Here is an 18,703-nt window from a genome sequence, read left to right as displayed (position 1 = left end):
GTCATCGCCGTCGTCTCAGTTATACATGGGATTAATCCCAAGTCCCAATAAGTCCGCATGAATCACCAGTCATTACTGATATGTAACTATAATACATTGTCCCTGCATTAAAAACATTTTAGTATATTCAGCCACATTTATCTAAACAATCCACCAAGGCCATCACAAAAAAGGTTTCGGTCACCTGACCTAGTCATGTAAAAGTTAAATATTCATCCCAACCAATAAAGGGGCGGTGGGGTAGCCTTACAGTTCAAGTGTCCAATCATCACGCTGAAGACTCCCCACATGGGTACAATATGTGAACCCCATTTCTGGTGTCCCCCGTGGTATTGACGGAATATTGTTAAAAGTGGTGTAAAACCTCACTCACTCCATACCAATAACGGTTGACATGGCCGATCTGCTTGCACCTATATTGAACTCAAGAATAAAAACTAAACAAGTCACTGACTGAAGTGTTGGCATAACTGCTGAGTTGTGGAGATTCGGGTACAGAAATGTTCCCCAACAATCTATGCTTCAGATGTGTTTCATTACAACATGGTGCTTGGGACAATGCTCATGACATCAATCACTGTTTTTGTCTGGCCCTGAGTGTTTTCATTAAACAGCCATAATATTTCTGCATTAAATCACATACAATACCTTTCTGCATGGCTGTTTAGTTGCATATATTAAGAATCTTGATGCAGGTCACAACAAATCACAAGACATTGTTTAACATGTTTATTTTCAAAATCAAATGTATTAGTACACAAACTCAATATTTTGAACCTTTGCATATGGAAACTGAAATTCATCAGGGCATAATAAATATGTTGCAGCAGGTGGGTTGAGGGCTGCTTGAAACAAATCCTTTCAGTTCGCACACTAGCATCACTGAGAAACACAATACACATCTTTACCACTTGATGAGGATGATAGGACAAGGGGAGTAACTCTCCAGCCTAGAAAAATGTAGCCTAGAACTGTTAAGGAACCGAAAGTAACAATGACAGTCCCCTATTTAAAGCACATCCCTACTCACTTTCACAAAACATTCAAAAGAGGCATGTATCATCTTTTGTGATGAGCTTGCAGAAGGGCTAAACGCTCAAGTAACGATCTGTCTATTAATGGTAGGCTCAAACAATAGAATGAAGTCCCAGATGTGTTTCAATCTACCTTATGACAACACCGCAATGCAGTAATGCTATAATGACATGGATAAAATCTGAATTATACAGGTAGTAAAGTCAGAAGGATTTTTAAATAACTTGATTAAGTATTCAATTAAACAAAACAGATTTCCTAACACCAATTTTCAAGTGAGTGTAGCAATTAACCTTTACAACACATTAACACTTTCATAAACATTTGCAGTTAAAGTATATTTAAGTTGTTAAAGCATCACTTTGAAAGACATATCCAAGTGGACAAATTCCTCTACATGATAATGTAAGGTTGGGACAGGCAAACAGTTCTAATGTATATCAAAATATACAAAACTGTCATATACTTGATAACACCTCGATTTAAAACAAAGTTCATATTTCATTGTCAGAGATGGTTGAATACCAAATCCATAATCGACACACACCAATTTTACTTAACAGGTCTTGACAAATTAATTCAATCACTAAATTCATTGAGAAAACTCAACATTTTCATTGGGTAATCTGAAAATCTTACAGACACCAAGTTTCAGCACTTTTAGATGGTAAGTGGTAAAAAACATGAAATGGCTATCTCTCCATTTTCATAATTAACATCGCTGCACATGTACCTAATGTGCAAATAAATATTTAGACTATACAAAATGATACAGAAACTTCCAGATCGCAGATGAATGCAATGTCCCACCCAGCAGTTTATACATCTGTACGTATCAGACACCTGCATATATATATAATATATATAGACGTGTATCTAACAACACCTGCATCAAGGTAATATGCATAGAGCTCAGGTCACAAATCAGTTGAAGTTAAGCAACGCTTGGTGCGGAGAGTCCATGGGTGACCATGTTTGGCAGCTTGACTCCTAAGTGTTTCTAGGACTTGTCCTGTTCACCCAGCAGAAAATGGGTACCCAGTGGGATAAGCCATGAAACTGTTAACCTTCTAACGCCTCAAAGGCAGCTTGTGTTGTCGGGGTCATAATGTGCTGTGCTTTGATTGTAAGCACTATGAGCACTCACCTAGTGAAAGGAGTTTAGCGCATTTTAAATACACATTATCTGCAGAAGGAAGTTTAACATATTCGCAAGCATCAGACATCTCTTATAACACATACAGCACCTGTATGCGCAAGACACTTGCATATAACATATTGATTGTGACACAGGCAATAACATGTGTGCCTTGTTTTGTACAAACTTGTAAGAAGAACCCGATGTTTTTCACAATACAGTTTCTGTAGGGACCCAACTTATATTTTCATATTACATCAGCCAAGAAATACAAAACAGGAACTCATTTTGATTTGTATATGAGGTTAAATACTAAAACCACAGAAAATGCAGTTTGGTACTGGACAGTGCAAAACGACTTCCACACATTCAACTATTCCACTTTATTATATGGATATAACCAAACTTCCTTATGCACTATGATCCACGCAGCCTGGCTGTAACTACTGTGAAAGCAGCATGGAACAAGACAACTCGGTAATTTCAGACTGGTAATTTGATGCCCAGGTTATAAATAAATCATTTATCTACTCTAAGAAGGTAGATCAGGAAAAACTGACACAACGTAAACTGAGAAGCCACAATCACGTGTGACACGAAGCAGGAAGAAAAAGAGTCATTGTGGTAGAGTATAGAGGTGTACAGACAGGTTAGTGAACCTTAAATCCAAGGGTATGCAAGAAAGTCAACCTTGTAGTTACCAGCACCCCATACTGAAGCCCAATCAACAAATCCAACTAGAGACGTCTGTATATCACAGAAAGATGTATTTTGATGGAGAAAGAAAAGAAAAGTCACACTGAATTGTTAGTGCACAATATGGATGAACATTGTCAGCAGATCTACACAGACATCATTATGTCAAGTGTCACTTTAGTGATACATGCAATTACACTCATAAGCATATAGTGCCCCCATTTCTATCTCACTTTCAGTGTCATTCTCATCCCTGGAAAACTTTCATACAGCCACACCCACATAATCATCCGTACAGAGACTGCCATCCCTGTATGCAAATTGGCACATGTAGAAAACAAAATCACAATTGTCATAACCTGACATGCTTCATCACTGAACAGTTTACATAATGCCTTATTGTGACCATGACAAATGTAGTCTTGACAAAGTGCCTGGTTCAGATGACCTTGACCCAGGGGGAATTATCACTGTATGTCTTCACTCAGCCCAGTCTGACTCTTGTCAGTCTCACAGTCGGACGCTGATCCCATCAGTTCTGTTGCATCTGATGTGAGGATTGGATCTGTCAACACAATATGATAAGGAATGAGGAAGTTCAAGGGTTCCAATATCCCGCTCAGTATATGACAAATGATGAAATTGCAAAACTTCCAAATAAATATCACAAGACACACTGAAATAACTGACAACTAGCTTCTTTCTTGCCTTTTTCACAAATTTTGAGCTTCTGACAAGGTCCAATAAATAAGCTAAATTGTGTGAAGAAGGCTGACTTCAAGTGTATGAGCATGTTTGACCCAAAATAGATTTTTGAAATACTTGGTTTTTGTTCACAAAAGAGAAATGATATAATGTTGCCATAAATCCAAACCATGCAACTGCTGAACTAACAAAGTCTAGTTCTCATTCATAAGAATAAGTGACAACTTCAATCACAATTTCCTTTATTTTTGGATTCTGAGCACCCTAAAAGAGACCTTACCCAACCATAGATTCCCTGAGTAGCTTTCTCCTCATTCCAAACAAGGAGTTACAGCAGGAGGTTTAATCATTTCAGTGACACACAAAGGAAAAGCACATATGAAAAATGTTATAACAGCTACATCTAATTCAGAAACCACACACTTTCATTAATACAAAAGTTGTTTGGGAGAAGGAAACATCCTGAAATCGGACAAGACTTGCAGATATCACTCAGTCTTCATTTTTTTGAATTTTTTTACAAAATATAATTCCAATTACCAACATAAGGTCAAACTGTTATGAAATTGTTCACTTGAAAGTGATAAAATTCCTGATAGTTCTCTTACCTGAAAAGCCACTCATAAGTTCATTGCCATCGTTACTGTTGGACTGTGAGAAATGTGGCGGTGATGTTGGCTCGAGGACCACAATGTCAGCCCCCGAAGCTCCAGAACTCAACACTGACTGGGCCACATCTGATTGGAGATCTGCAGCGGACACAGCCTGTCAACGGAAGTAATTCACCATCAAACTCATTTTACACTCTTTTCAAATACATAATTAACTCATATAAGTACTTGGAAAGTTCAGCATTCAATACATTGCACACACTCATCACAGTGTCTTTGAAAAAGAGTTATATTAGGGATTATTAAAAATCTGGAAAAGTGTGGCCACACATGGCCTCAAATCCAAAATCGGTGGTGCAGTAGCCTAGTGTTTCAAAGCTTTCACTCATTACACTCAAGACCCGGGTCCGATTCCGATTCCCCACGTGGGTACAATATGTCAAGCCCATTTCTGGTGTCCAGTGCCTTGACATTGCTGGAATATTGCTAAAAGTGATGTAAAACTCAACTTAAACAAATAAGTAAAACATTAAATATATGAAGAGTTATTTTCACAGTAAAATATTCAACATGACACCTATTTTCAATGTTTTTAGTGTTATGTACACTTCCTTACTGTAGTAGCAAACTGTCCAGTAATTATCTCCCCTTGACCATCTATCATCTGACAAGCTTCACTGGACAGCTGGTACTGATGGCATTCTGCAACAATTCATTCAATTCATAACACATACACAGGGCAAATAATTTGATAAAGAAAGCATGTTCTCTTTCGAAACTATTTCATCTCTAAATGAATAAAACTTGATTATATCTACAACAGTCGATCTACGCCTCAAGAACACAGAATTTACAAGGGTCTTACAGTCCCATACACTTTCAAAACACAGAGTAACTAATAATATTACAGTTGGAAAGTTCATGAGGTCAATATTTTAACCACAGATTTTAATAAGAAGACTGACAACATGAAAAGAACCTAATTTCCTCAAAAATAAACATCTAAATTGCTAATGAGTCTGAAAAGATAAATGCAACGACTTGTGATGTTTCTGTGCATGTTGTAGCACTGTTAGTCATATATTTATTTACATATGTAAGCTAACCTTGCTCTGACGAGTCCATGCCGTCCGGCAGCTGAATGGAAGTGGTAATGACAGACCCGTCCAGGGAGCCGTCATCACTTGCTGCACTAATGATGACGTGGGGCTGGTGGTTCATCTGCACTGTCACATTCTCCCCACTCTTTACATGGCCGTCGGACTGATGGAGAAAGAGACAGTATTCTCATTCAAAAATGCATTCTTATGCAACATAGGCTTTCTACAATACTAGAATTGTCAGACTTTCTTGGCAGTATCTGGTTTGCTCAAGTTTACTGCTTTACTTCTGAATTATTAGGGTCGGTGGGATAGCCAAGGATATTGCTGGAATATTGCTAAAAGTGGCGTAAAACATAATTCACTCACTCTGAATGATAATCAACACCTCTACAGCTCTTATCATACTTTTTGTACAAATATACTGAACGGACCATTTCACTCAAACTAACAACAGATACATCACACATAGAATATTCATATTTTCTTTAAATATATGACCATGCAATATAGATACCCTGTATACTTGTATTTTACCCCATGTAAGAGATATACAGAATTGTTTTAGAAATATCAATGTAAATACAGAACTATAAGATACATCCAAGTTGTTGTACCTGTGACACTGGTAGTGTGTGGACGATGATGTGATCTGTGGACATGGTGCTGGCGCCGCTGAAGGAGACAGCAGGGTTGTTGTGAGGTTGTGTGATCAGCAGTGCGTTAGAGTTGCCAGGTGTCCACTGCTGCAGGACCTCGTAGGCCTGGAATGTTGGCTCCGAGTCCTCCCCGTCTAGAGACACACCAGGCTGTAGACTCACCGGGACCTGCAGGCCGATCTCACCATTGGCCTGACGACCCTGCACTCTCAACCTCACCCCTGGGCTCTTGATGCGAACGTTCTGGTAATGCATCGTCTTCAGGATTTCAATGATATCTTTGAATGGAAAAGTCAATTTAATTTCATATTGATTTGCGTATCAATACAACTATCCAGAACAACATTCAAGTCACACTAAATAGCTTCCAGTAGATTGAATTCAGAATAGGTGTTTCCCTTTACAAACAAGAGAAAACTCTGTTTACATGAAATGCAAAGTAGCTTGTGGTAGTGGTATAGTGCTCAGTAATCACTGCTATGGAGTGTGTTGTAGAAAGAAATACACCCTCATGATAATCTCTATTTACCTGCAAAGACAAGGTCCTGGTAGTCGGGCACATGCCTCTTGAGTGACCACCACTTGCCTCGTAGCCACTGGGGGGAACGCACACTGAAAACAGGATCACAGTCATATCAAACTTGTGTCAAGGGACATGTAAACTATTTTGACAATGACAGTATAAATGATGCATATCTACTCAAACATTAACACTAAGACAGACAGAGAAATCTGACAATTCATCCATCCTGCAGTGAATTTACTATTGTGTTTTAGTTACTGTGTTACCTTGACCAGTCGCTAGAAAGTTCGTTCCAGTCAATCTCAGTGTCATCCGAGGCTCCCAGACTAGCAATTCTGAAACAAACATGACATTTACTGTTTATAATTCTAATGTAGTGGTAATAATAGTGCCAGCAGAATTATTGTAAATATTTCTCTAGTAATTATCAGTGGCAGCAAATAATTTAAGTGCTGGTTCCTTTTCTTTATGGTTTTCGTGGAGCTTAACTTATCTACCCTTGGATGGATACATGTACATGTTAAGCTTGATGTTAGCTTAAGATGTGTCATGATTGGAAAGTTTCTAGAAGACTGTCTGTACATGTATTAACAGTGACAAGAATGTGATACAGGTCCTTTTCTGTCCAAACTTCTAATCTTCTTTCCCAATGTGGTTAGAATACCTATCTGAAAATATCAAATTCCAACTGTATGTTGTATTCAAGTACGCCTTTCTAAAAAAAAAAAACGAAAAAAAGTCTGAACTAGGGCGATCAAGTGATTGACTTCTTGTACACTGTTCAACACAGCATGGACATGACTACATACAATCAACAAAGTCACCAAGTCTGACCACCTATTCAATAAGTCCCTTCTAATAACAAATATAGGTTCACCATGAATCCTTACAGGTGTATTGGATAGTGGGGTATTCTGTTGTGAAACTGTTAAACAACACAGAATCCATGTCTCACTTGAGTATAAGATTGATGTCGTCTTGACGAGTCCACTCGGACCCGCCTTTCTGCTTCCAGTTGAGGTAGTTGAGCCACTTGGTTCTACACTGTTTCTCAGACCTTGTCCCCACTCTCTCTGCCACAGCAGCCCATGATAAACCGTGCGTGACACTCTCTCCTACAAAGCAATACACATTTATTGTTCTGAGAAAAAGTCATTTACACTTTCTTACGCAAGGTTAAGAACCTTTCAACAGTTGAAAGTACATGCTACTTTTCTGTTCCAGCAAGTATACCATGCCATACATAACATCTTAGCAATATTTCCCATAGATTTGAGTCTCATATGGACTATGTTTTCACAGAATCAAGAACATAACCTACCCATCTTTACTCCTGCAAGCTCATACACAGCAGATGCTAGTCTTCTCTCTTCTTCTGGCAGCCATTTTCCTTCAAACAAAGAGTACATGGAGATACTCGAGTGCATGAAGACAAAAGCATCTGTATGAATATGTTTAACATTAACTTTGCAGAAACTTGTCTGTGCAGAATTTATTGCAATCACTCACCTGCATTGCATGTGTCCTTCATCAGTCGGCATTTGTCCTTCACAGAAGATGCACTCCGACCTAGTACTGCTCCAATAGCTGCCCAGTCGTTGCCGTGCTTCATACGCAACCTGAAGTACACAGTGTTACTACGTGTATGCCAGCACTATACCAGCAAAAACATCAGAGGTGGAACATTACAGTCGGTCTCAATATGATATGTATCCCCATACTATGGGTGCGACAATTTTGTATCCCAATTCATTGCTTCAATTTCATGCTTTTTTCCCTTTCTGCAGATAAATCACAACCCTGAACCACTGGTTTTACATTTCAGTACCCGGTAAACAAAAATGGGACGTTGTTGAGACTGACTGACGGAGTTTGGTTTTACGCCGCTTTTAGCAATATTCCAGCAACATCACGGCAGGGGACACCAGAAATGGGCTTCACACATTGTGCCCATGTGGGGATTTGAACCCGGGTCTTCGGTGTGACGAGCCAACGCTTTAACCACTAGGCTACCCCACCGCCCCGGACGTTGTTGAGAAGAAACATAGGCACTTCAACTGCTATGTTATTATAAGCGAACCGGGAAATAATAGAAATACTGCAAAAGCTGTTTGTTTAACAATATCTGCTAATATTAACATGTTTTCACACCAATGCACTTGAAACATGAAGGAATGAATGTACCTCGGTAAAGGAATTGTAACCCAAAGAGTGTACCCTGTGTATTGTGCTAGAATACAGTACTATATCGCAACATAATGATCACAGAAAACACTTCCGAGGCAAACATATTTACCCGATTTGCATCATAATATCATGATGATTCAGTAAATCTTCACGAAATAATTCCAATCAGTGTAAATTACTTGCAATTTTAACATCTTACAAAAACCCTCATACAAAATTAAAGGAAGGACTTTAACACAATGAAACATGTACTGTACACTCACTCCCGAAGTTTGGTCATCTCCTCAGGGGTATATTTGCCCATGTGGTTCTTCTGGTCATACATGCGAGTTACTCGTCGGTAAACAGAGAACAGGGGCCGCTGTAAACCTCTGGCTATTGTGCGGTAGAAGTCCTTTCTTTCATCTTTCGTCATTTCAAAGATGATCTCTGTTGGGTCCTTGATGCCACGTTCCTGTTGGGAGGTGGAACTTTGTTAAATGTTTAACTGGCATAACACTCCTCCTGTGCAGGTTTAACCACTCACTCACAGCCCTATTCTACAGCCAAATTACTGTGCTAACAGACTTACTTCAATCACACAAACAAGTGTGAGTGAATGAGTTTTACGCCACACTCAACAATATTCCAGTTATATGGCGACGGTCTGTAAATAATCGAGGCTGGACCAGACAATCCAGTGATCAAATACATGAGCATCGATCTGCGCAATTGGAAACTGATGATATGAGTCAACCAAGTCAGCGAGCCTGACCACCCGATCCTCTTAATATTCTAACCCGGACCTTCAAGGGTCCTATCAGAAAAAACAGAGCAGTAAGTTGAGTTACCATCATCCAGACATTGCACTCTTGCTTCACTGTTTACAATTCTGCAATATTGTAAGTTTACTGTCTAGTTCTTAGTTTATTGAAGTCTTTAAGCAGAACACTCACTGTAGTATTTTAATTGACTTAGAACCTTGTCATTCATGTGAGGTCAGTGAGTCTGACCACCCCACCCTGTTAGTCGCCTCTTACGACAAGCATGGGTTACTGAAGATCAATTCTCGGGATTTTCACGGGTCATAAACAAATGTACCAAAGAAAGTTTTTAGTACATACTTGGAAAATCAGGGAGTAATATAAACTTAGATGCCATTTCATCCGATCCTGCTACCACTATAATGATTGCAATGAAGTCAAACTAATGAATGAAGGCCCACGCGGTTGAGAAGTTTGCTCTGAGATCTTTTTACAAGTGAGACACGAGCAATGATACTCACTTTGCAGTATGAATCGATATTCTCCATCAACAGATCCGTCTCATCCTTCGTCCACTGACCTTGTTTCCAGGTATGGCCTGTGAAACAATTTGATTTCAAAGACTAAAATGTAAGACCTGCCACTTCAACAATCACATTGATAAGGGAAGTAACTCTGTCCCACATATACCTTAATATTTTTAAAGGCATGTTTTGAAATAACACATTGATTCACAGGTATGTTTTCAAGTAAACACAATTTTTACACAAAGTCTACAGAATAATAAGTTATGATTTTTTCACGAACTACCCTAATCGAATACCACTGTCCTGTGAGTTAACGAAACAACATGTCTGACTAAAGGTTACTGCATTCAAGGTCACTCACTGAAGTTTTTAATGAGTGAGTTTGGTTTCACACCCTATTGAACAGTATTTGAGTTGCATCCAACAAGTCAGCTTGAAATGGGTTCAAAAAGGCCAAGTGATGCTGGTCTTAGATCATGAAAATATGTTCACTACGTTGGTGAAATTCACAAGACATATCCACGCCAAACATGAATTTAAACAACAATCACAGATTTCTGGCCTATGGGAGGAAACTCTGTGATACTAAAGACAACTTGGCAATCTATGACCCTGCTTTTTTTTATTGGATATTGAAAAGAAGCCTCACAACTTCTCACATTACAGAGCGAGCGAGCGGGAGAGAGTTTCATCTTATGCCGCACTCAGCAACATTCCAGCTATATGGCGGCAGTATGTAAATAAATCGAGTTTGGACCAGGCAATCCAGTGGTCAACATCATGAGCATCAATCTACAAAATAGGGATACGATGACATGTGTCAACCAAGTCAGCGAGCCTGACCATCCAATTCCATTAGTCGCCTCTTACAACAAGCATGGGTTACTGAAGATCAATTCTAACCTATATATTCACGGGTACATTACAGAGAGCACACAGTACCTTTACTCTGCAAGACCCGCTTGTCATCCCTGGTCGTGAACCATGCTTGTGTGACATCTTCGGCCGAGTTAGACGACTTCTTGCTGGGGCCAGCTATCCCAGTCTTCTCTGTCTTCACCTGTCACATTGACAGGGACACTTCTTACGATTAGTGATCGTCGATATTCCTTACATGAATGCTTATACCAAAAACAGATGTTTGTGTTCAAATATGACTGACATCTTAGTGGCACAGTTGAAATAAGATGTGTTTGAAACACGTCCTCTGAAATCATATCCTTTCAAAAACGCCTACTTCGGTTATATTTGCTCCAAGCTCCATGAGTTTGTCCCAGTGATAAGTAATATAGAAAACTCTGGTAAGTGTTTAAACGTTATCCTACCTGAGTGACAGTTCCTGACACATCTGAGATGTCAGCGTTGACAGTTTCTGTCTTCTGAAGCTCTGTAATACCAGCCGCATCTCCTGTCACACCTGGAATAACACCACTACCTCATCAATAAGACAACACTGTCACCTGATCAATATGACAACACTGTCACCTGATCAATAAGACAACACTGTAACCTGATCAACATGACAAAACTGTAGCCTGATCAATAAGACAACACTGTAACCTGATCAATATGACAAAACTGTAGCCTGATCAATATGACAACACTGTAACCTGATCAATATGACAAAACTGTAGCCTGATCAATATGACAACACTGTCACCTGATCAATATGACAATATGACAACACTGTCACCTGATCAATATGGCAACACTGTAACCTGATCAATATGGCGACACTGTCACCTGATCAATATGACAACACTGTCACCTGATCAATATGGCAACACTGTCACCTGATCAATATGACAACACTGTCACCTGATCAATATGACAACACTGTCACCTGATCAATATGGCAACACTGTAACCTGATCAATATGGCAACACTGTCACCTGATCAATATGACAACACTGTAAAACAATATAACAACACTGTAACCTGAACAATATGACAACACTGTCATCTGATCAATATGACAACACTGTAGCCTGATCAATATGGTAACACTGTAGCCTGATCAATATGACAACACTGTAACCTGATCAATATGGTAACACTGTAGCCTGATCAATATGGCAACACTGTAAACAAATCAATATGACAACACTGTAACCTGATCAATATGACAACACTCTAACCTGATCAATATGACAACACTGTAACCTGATCAATATGGTAACACTGTAGCCTGATCAATATGGTAGCACTGTAACCTGATCAATATGGTAACACTGTAAACTAATCAATATGGTAACACTGAAACCTGATCAATATGACAACACTGTCTCCTGATCAATATGACAACACTGTCACCTGATCAATATGGTAACACTGTCACCTGACCAATATGACAACACTGTAGCCTGATCAATATCGTAACACTGCAGCCTGATCAATATGGTAACACTGTAACCTGATCAATATGGCAACACTGTCACCTGATCAATATGACAAAACTGTCACCTGATCAATATGACAACACTGTAAAACAATATAACAACACTGTAGCCTGATCAATATGACAACACTCTAGCCTGATCAATATGACAACACTGTAGCCTGATCAATATAACACTGTAACCTGATCAATATGGTAACACTGTAGCCTGATCAATATGGTAACACTGTAGCCTGATCAATATGGTAACACTGTAGCCTGATCAATATGGTAACACTGTAGCCTGATCAATATGACAACACTCTAGCCTGATCAATATGACAACACTCTAGCCTGATCAATATGACAACACTCTAGCCTGATCAATATGACAACACTGAAGCCTGATCAATATGGTAACACTGTAGCCTGATCAATATGACAACACTGTAGCCTGATCAATATGACAACACTGTAGCCTGATCAATATGACAACACTGTAGCCTGATCAATATGACAACACTGCAGCCTGATCAATATGGTAACACTGTAGCCTGATCAATATGGTAACACCTTAGCCTGATCAATATGGTAACACCGTAACCTGATCAATATGACAACACTGTAACCTGATCAATATGACAACACTGTAACCTGATCAATATGACAACACTGTAACCTGATCAATATGGCAACACTGTAACCTGATCAGTATGGTAACCGGATCAATAGGATAACACTGTAACCTGACCACTACAGCATCACTGTAGCCTGATCAACATGGTAAGACTGTAGCCTGATCAATATGGTAACACTGTAGCCTGATCAATATGACAACACTGTAGCCTGATCAATATGACAACACTGTCACCTGATCAATATGGTAACACTGTAACCTGATCAATATGGCAACACTGTAACCTGATCAATATGGTAACACTGTGACCTGATCAATATGGTAACACTGAAAAATAATCAATATGGTAACACTGTAGCCTGATCAATATGGTAACACTGTAACCTGATGAATATGGCAACACTGCGACCTGATCAATATGGTAACACTGTGACCTGATCAATATGGTAACACTGTAAACTAATCAATATGGTAACAGTGTAGCCTGATCAATATGACAACACTGAAGCCTGATCAATATGGTAACACTGTAGCCTGATCAATATGGCAACACTGTAGCCTGATCAATATGACAACACTGTAACCTGATCAATATGACAACACTGTAACCTGATCAATATGGCAACACTGTAACCTGATCAGTATGGTAACCTGATCAATAGGATAACACTGTAACCTGACCACTACAGCATCACTGTAGCCTGATCAATATGGTAAGACTGTAGCCTGATCAATATGGTAACACTGTAGCCTGATCAATATGACAACACTGTCACCTGATCAATATAACAACACTGTAACCTGATCAATATGGTAACACTGTAGCCTGATCAATATGACAACACTGTAACCTGATCAATATGGCAACACTGTGACCTGATCAATATGGTAACACTGAAAAATAATCAATATGGTAACACTGTAGCCTGATCAATATGGTAACACTGTAACCTGATGAATATGGCAACACTGCGACCTGATCAATATGGTAACACTGTAAACTAATCAATATGGTAACAGTGTAGCCTGATCAATATGACAACACTGTAACCTGATCAATATGGCAACACTGTCACCTGATCAATATGGTAACACTGTAAACACATCAATATGGTAACACTGTAGCCTGACCAATATGGTAACACTGTAACCTAATCAATATGGCAACACTGTCATCTGACCAATACGGTAACACTGTCACCTGATCAATATGGTAACACTGTAGCCGGATCAATATGGTAACACTGTAGCCGGATCAATATAACCCAACCTGTTACCTGATCAATATGGCAACACTGTCACCTGATGAATATGACCAACCTGTAACCTGATCAATATGGCAACACTGTAACCTGATCAATATGGCAACCTGATCAATAGGATAACACTGTAACCTGACCAATACAGCATCACTGTAGCCTGATCAACATGTTAAGACTGTAACCTGATCAATATAGCAACACTGTAACCTGATCAATATGACAACATTGTAGCCTGAGCGTGATGGCTGACATATACAGACCCACTGAACAAACTATTTCAGCTGACCAAACAGTGATGGACATTCAAAGTCCAAGTATTTTCAGGCCACTTCTTACCTGCAACTGCCAACACATACGTCTGGCCATCTTCTCCTTCCAGACGGATCAGTTTTGAAGCAGGTTCACCGACAGAATCATTTTGCACACCAACTGTTAGGGGACCTGAAGTCATTTAGAGATAGAAGAAACAATGAAAATGATAACCAAATTTCTAGTAGAGAAGGAAGGAGAGAGTTCTACACCACTTTTACATTTAGCAATAATTTAGCAACATCCTAGCACTGAACACGAAACATTTGTCATGAAGAGCAAACATTTCAATACATTATATGCCCAAACTACTATTGTTAATAAAAGAAATGATTTCTTAATTGCAAAAATACAAAGAAAGGCACTTCATTTATTTATAACATGTTTAAAGTGACATGATTTCATGCAATCATAAATATGTGGATATTTCCATGTATTATTAAGGTTCAATAGCCAGGTTAGCTGGAAGACAATTTGAATCATCCTGAATGATATGCCAAGACAAATATATTGTACAGAGCATGCTCTGTACACTAGACTTGCTTGGGGAAAATTCCAGTCCATTTAATTTCCTCAATTCGAAATAAGATTCACAAGACTAGTCAGATATCAAATAATTCAATGAAACTTCATGGTCAAGCATCAATACACTTGGCACAAACAAGTACATGTATTAAATATTTATATATCTCACTTTAATCCCAATGTTGAATGACTAGCTGGATTCCTTACCATTTCCTGGCTGTGATAGCAATATAAACTGTTGTGCAGGACTTTCGTTGGGCGCAGGTACTGTAACAACTGTGCCGGTTTGAGATGAGCTGGCTTCTGTGTGTAATTCACTTGTTGTTTCACTTTCCTTTTCTGTGCTCAAATCGTCATCCATTGACTGGAAACAGTACACAGACATATCAAAACAAAGACATTGATGCTGTGATTGAGTGAGTGGGTGAGTTTAGTTTTATGCCGCTTATAACAATATTCCAATATGGGCTTGACACATTGTTCCCATGTTGGGAATTGAACCTGGGTCTTCAGTTTGACGGGCAAATGCTTTAACCATTAGGCTACCCCACCACTTCTTGACGCTATGAAGTGTCACCACATTAACATATTGACTTTGAAAAAACGTCCTACTAAAGATGCTAAGAAAACTATTTCAAATTCAACTCAATGAAAGTGACATCTAAAGTTTCAGAGGGTATGCAACATATTACTCCCTTTGATACGGTCATTTACTGATATTAGGCATTTTATACCACTGAACAGACATTTTCTTACTATCATTGAGCTTAACGTTTCAAGTGACTTCTAATTTGCACATTCTAAATTTCTGTTGAAGTAGAAATAATTTGTATCTGTTCATGTGTAGGGTATGCGTGATATCTAAGGTTGAGGTTTGCGTGATATCTAAATTCAATCAATTTACATATTGAACATAGATTGTTCACATACTGAATAGGATACAGTGGAAACTTGTCAGATTGTAGTTATATTTCTGTTTTTTTTAAATTCTTCATGGTTATCTATTTGCTTTTCATTTCTTGATAAACAAATAACTGCTTATATGGGGCTCTTAGAAATGAATAATTTTTAGCAAAAGGATACACAATTGCAATATCTATAGTATTGTGACTCAGGTTTTACAAAACATCAATATACACAGGAGTTGAAAAATAGCTTCAGTGTCCATTTATATTATTGCCGTGATCACAATAGCGACAAAATATACATTGATGTCAATTTTTGAGTGACAAGCACATGCCGATAAGTGCAGCAGGAGCATAATGACACCACTACTTTGTAATATACTGACTAAAGTTATAAGTGGTTAATGTCATTTTAGGCTGACGGAGTCGTTGTCAGCAGCGTGACTCAACATGGCAACTGCAGATGTGTACCCCAGGTACATTTCTGCACACAGACTGACTGACTGACTGAGTTTGGTTTTACGCCGCTTTTAGCAATTGTCCAGCTACATCACGGCCGGGGACACCAGAAATGGGCGTCACACATTGTACCCATGTAGGGATTCGAACCCGGGTCTTCGGCGTGACGAGCCAACGCTTTAACCACTAGGCTACCCCACCGCCCCTCTGCACACAGAAACGTACCCTAGCCAAAATCAGAACACAGAAATGTACCCTAGGATGAGTCCATTCTAAATTGCACCTTTTCTTGATCGGAACTGTCATAATGCCATTTTAGATGCATTTGATTGTGCTATATAAGTAACAAGCATACCCAGTATTGACTATTTCATGATGCACATTACCAGTTGCAATCAGTTGGGTGGAAACAACTTTATAGTTTCGGTTTGCGAAATATGGACTTGTTGGGACTTTTCTGTATTTTGACTTTGAGTAGGGTACATTTCTGTATACAGAAACACATATACTTGGGGTACTTACGTTGATTTAAAACAAAGTCATTTCTATTTTTTCATCTATTGATGACCTTAACTTAAATTATTAGTAAAGGGATGTGTAGAATCTAATAATGCTTGTGTTGACATGTCAATTAAAAATGCTGTATAATTTTTGCATTGGTGAAAAAATTCAAACATTATGTCACCTCATTAGCAATGGGTAGATCTTTGCTACAATTTGTGTTCTGCAGGATTATCAAAAGTTAATGTCCGAATGTCTGACATAGCTCCCTAACAACTGTCAGTGACTATGCTGTAGCTTGATTAATCCACACTGCCATATACCAACCATGACACTTTCTTTCCAGACGTAGTTTAATTACCCAAACTGTTTACACGAAATATTCTAATACTTGTTTAAAGAAAGATTAAAGTTTACACAGGTGCAGAATAGCCCCCTCCCTGCCACGGATAATACACACCGCTGTCTCGCAACGACGAATCTGTTCTAACAACCGCCATTTTGCAATTCTTGACATTTGGCAAAGTCACAATCATTATAAATTCACGAAACATAATTGCCATTCACGTTCAGTCCTGAAATAAGGAACGCCAGACTGACTGACAGCGTCCACGTGTTTTAGAGGACCGACCTTGCGCTGATGTTTTCGTCCGGGTAGTTTAGGAAGAACCAGGATGACAGAGAACCAGGATGGAGGCCACGGGGTGTAGTAATATATCACGGAACTACTTGCGTCGGACTTCTTACTGTGGGTATCTTGTTTGGATTCAGGCGAACGCAGTTACGCCCACAATTACTTTACATTATAGTTATGTCATTATTTCTTAGAAACACAACTATAACTATAAATGTGAAAAACCCCACAAAGCTATATGTACTGTCATTGACAAATCAACTCGCGTTTCTGTGTTAATATTGAATGAGACTATAATTTTCCCACGCACTGTTCTGTTCGATCAATCTGACAATTCTTATATGGGACGCTTCCTTTAAGATGTATTTTTTTGTGTTTTATTAATAATTATGTTTTATCACGAATCCTTAAATACATTATGCAATGGTAATAATGAAAATACAACCTAGCAGAGAACATATGCCATGGCAGAGAAACATACTAAACCACAGACATTTTTAATTGTATTTGGTAGGGTAATTTCAAAATAACTATAGGTCTAAGGAAGTATTCCGTAAAATATTTGGTTAAAAATAACGATATTTAATTAATAAATTATATCTAGGTAAATTCCCGATTCCAACTTTTCCGGAATGTTATGGGCATGGCTGCAAATTAATGGGCGTTCCTCAATGCGTTTTATTTTCAAAGCTGTTATAATTACAAACATGTTTTTGTTGGTCTATATGTTGTGTAGATCAACCACGGTTGATAGAACATGAATAAGTTCAACCATAGGCATTTGAACAGTATATAGATATTCTTTATCATTTCATCCTCCATCGGTATCGTACATTGTTGATACATCTTTCATACAGACCCTGAAACAAACATACCCAATACAGCCCATTAGTATAGAATGTGTGGCCAGTCTAGGTTACCACAGTCTGAAAAATGAACAAAAATATCTGGCTTTCTTTTTACTATATTTTATGAATATAATTTAGAAACTGTAAAATATGTTCATTTCAGAGACTATATGTTTAAAAAACAATTCCAATGGTTGGTATGAAAACACATCTTTATTGTGACTCAGTATTATCAGATGGACGTGGCTAATATTCCTTCGTCTGGGGAGTTGTATAAATCTAAGAGATTCATGCCACAGTACTTCATATTTAATCCCTACA

The 18,703-nt window shown here is 38.5% G+C and overlaps 2 protein-coding genes across 3 annotated transcripts in view; one reads left to right on the top strand and one right to left on the bottom strand.

The window, feature by feature from the left end:
- LOC124282092 (transmembrane protein 243-like) overlaps positions 1 to 18,703 on the top strand; it is a 33,933-nt gene that overhangs the window by 14,619 nt on the left and 611 nt on the right. The gene's annotated exons all lie outside the window — the stretch shown is intronic.
- On the bottom strand, positions 716 to 17,615 carry LOC124282089 (cyclin-D-binding Myb-like transcription factor 1). Of its 2 annotated transcripts, none has more exons than XM_046718063.1 (17): positions 17,532 to 17,615; positions 15,243 to 15,399; positions 14,538 to 14,642; positions 11,250 to 11,341; positions 10,867 to 10,984; positions 9,919 to 9,995; positions 8,918 to 9,108; positions 7,977 to 8,086; positions 7,789 to 7,857; positions 7,423 to 7,582; positions 6,734 to 6,802; positions 6,474 to 6,556; positions 5,903 to 6,222; positions 5,292 to 5,448; positions 4,802 to 4,887; positions 4,183 to 4,339; positions 716 to 3,434 (listed from the first exon to the last, which is right to left on the bottom strand). In XM_046718063.1, exons 2-17 carry the CDS (start codon positions 15,394 to 15,396, stop codon positions 3,337 to 3,339), a joined length of 2,046 nt encoding a protein of 681 aa, XP_046574019.1. In that variant the 5' UTR covers positions 15,397 to 15,399; positions 17,532 to 17,615; the 3' UTR covers positions 716 to 3,336. The 2 variants fall into 2 exon arrangements, with proteins under 2 accessions (XP_046574019.1, XP_046574018.1); XM_046718062.1 differs by lacking the exon at positions 17,532 to 17,615 and adding an exon at positions 17,361 to 17,520.

The sequence above is a fragment of the Haliotis rubra genome, unplaced genomic scaffold (assembly GCF_003918875.1).
Source record: "Haliotis rubra isolate DU_JTF1 unplaced genomic scaffold, ASM391887v1 Scf292, whole genome shotgun sequence".
Lineage (NCBI taxonomy): Eukaryota > Metazoa > Mollusca > Gastropoda > Lepetellida > Haliotidae > Haliotis > Haliotis rubra.
The sequence above is the reverse complement of the archived record's forward strand: the minus strand, read 5'-3'. Positions and strand labels throughout refer to the sequence as shown.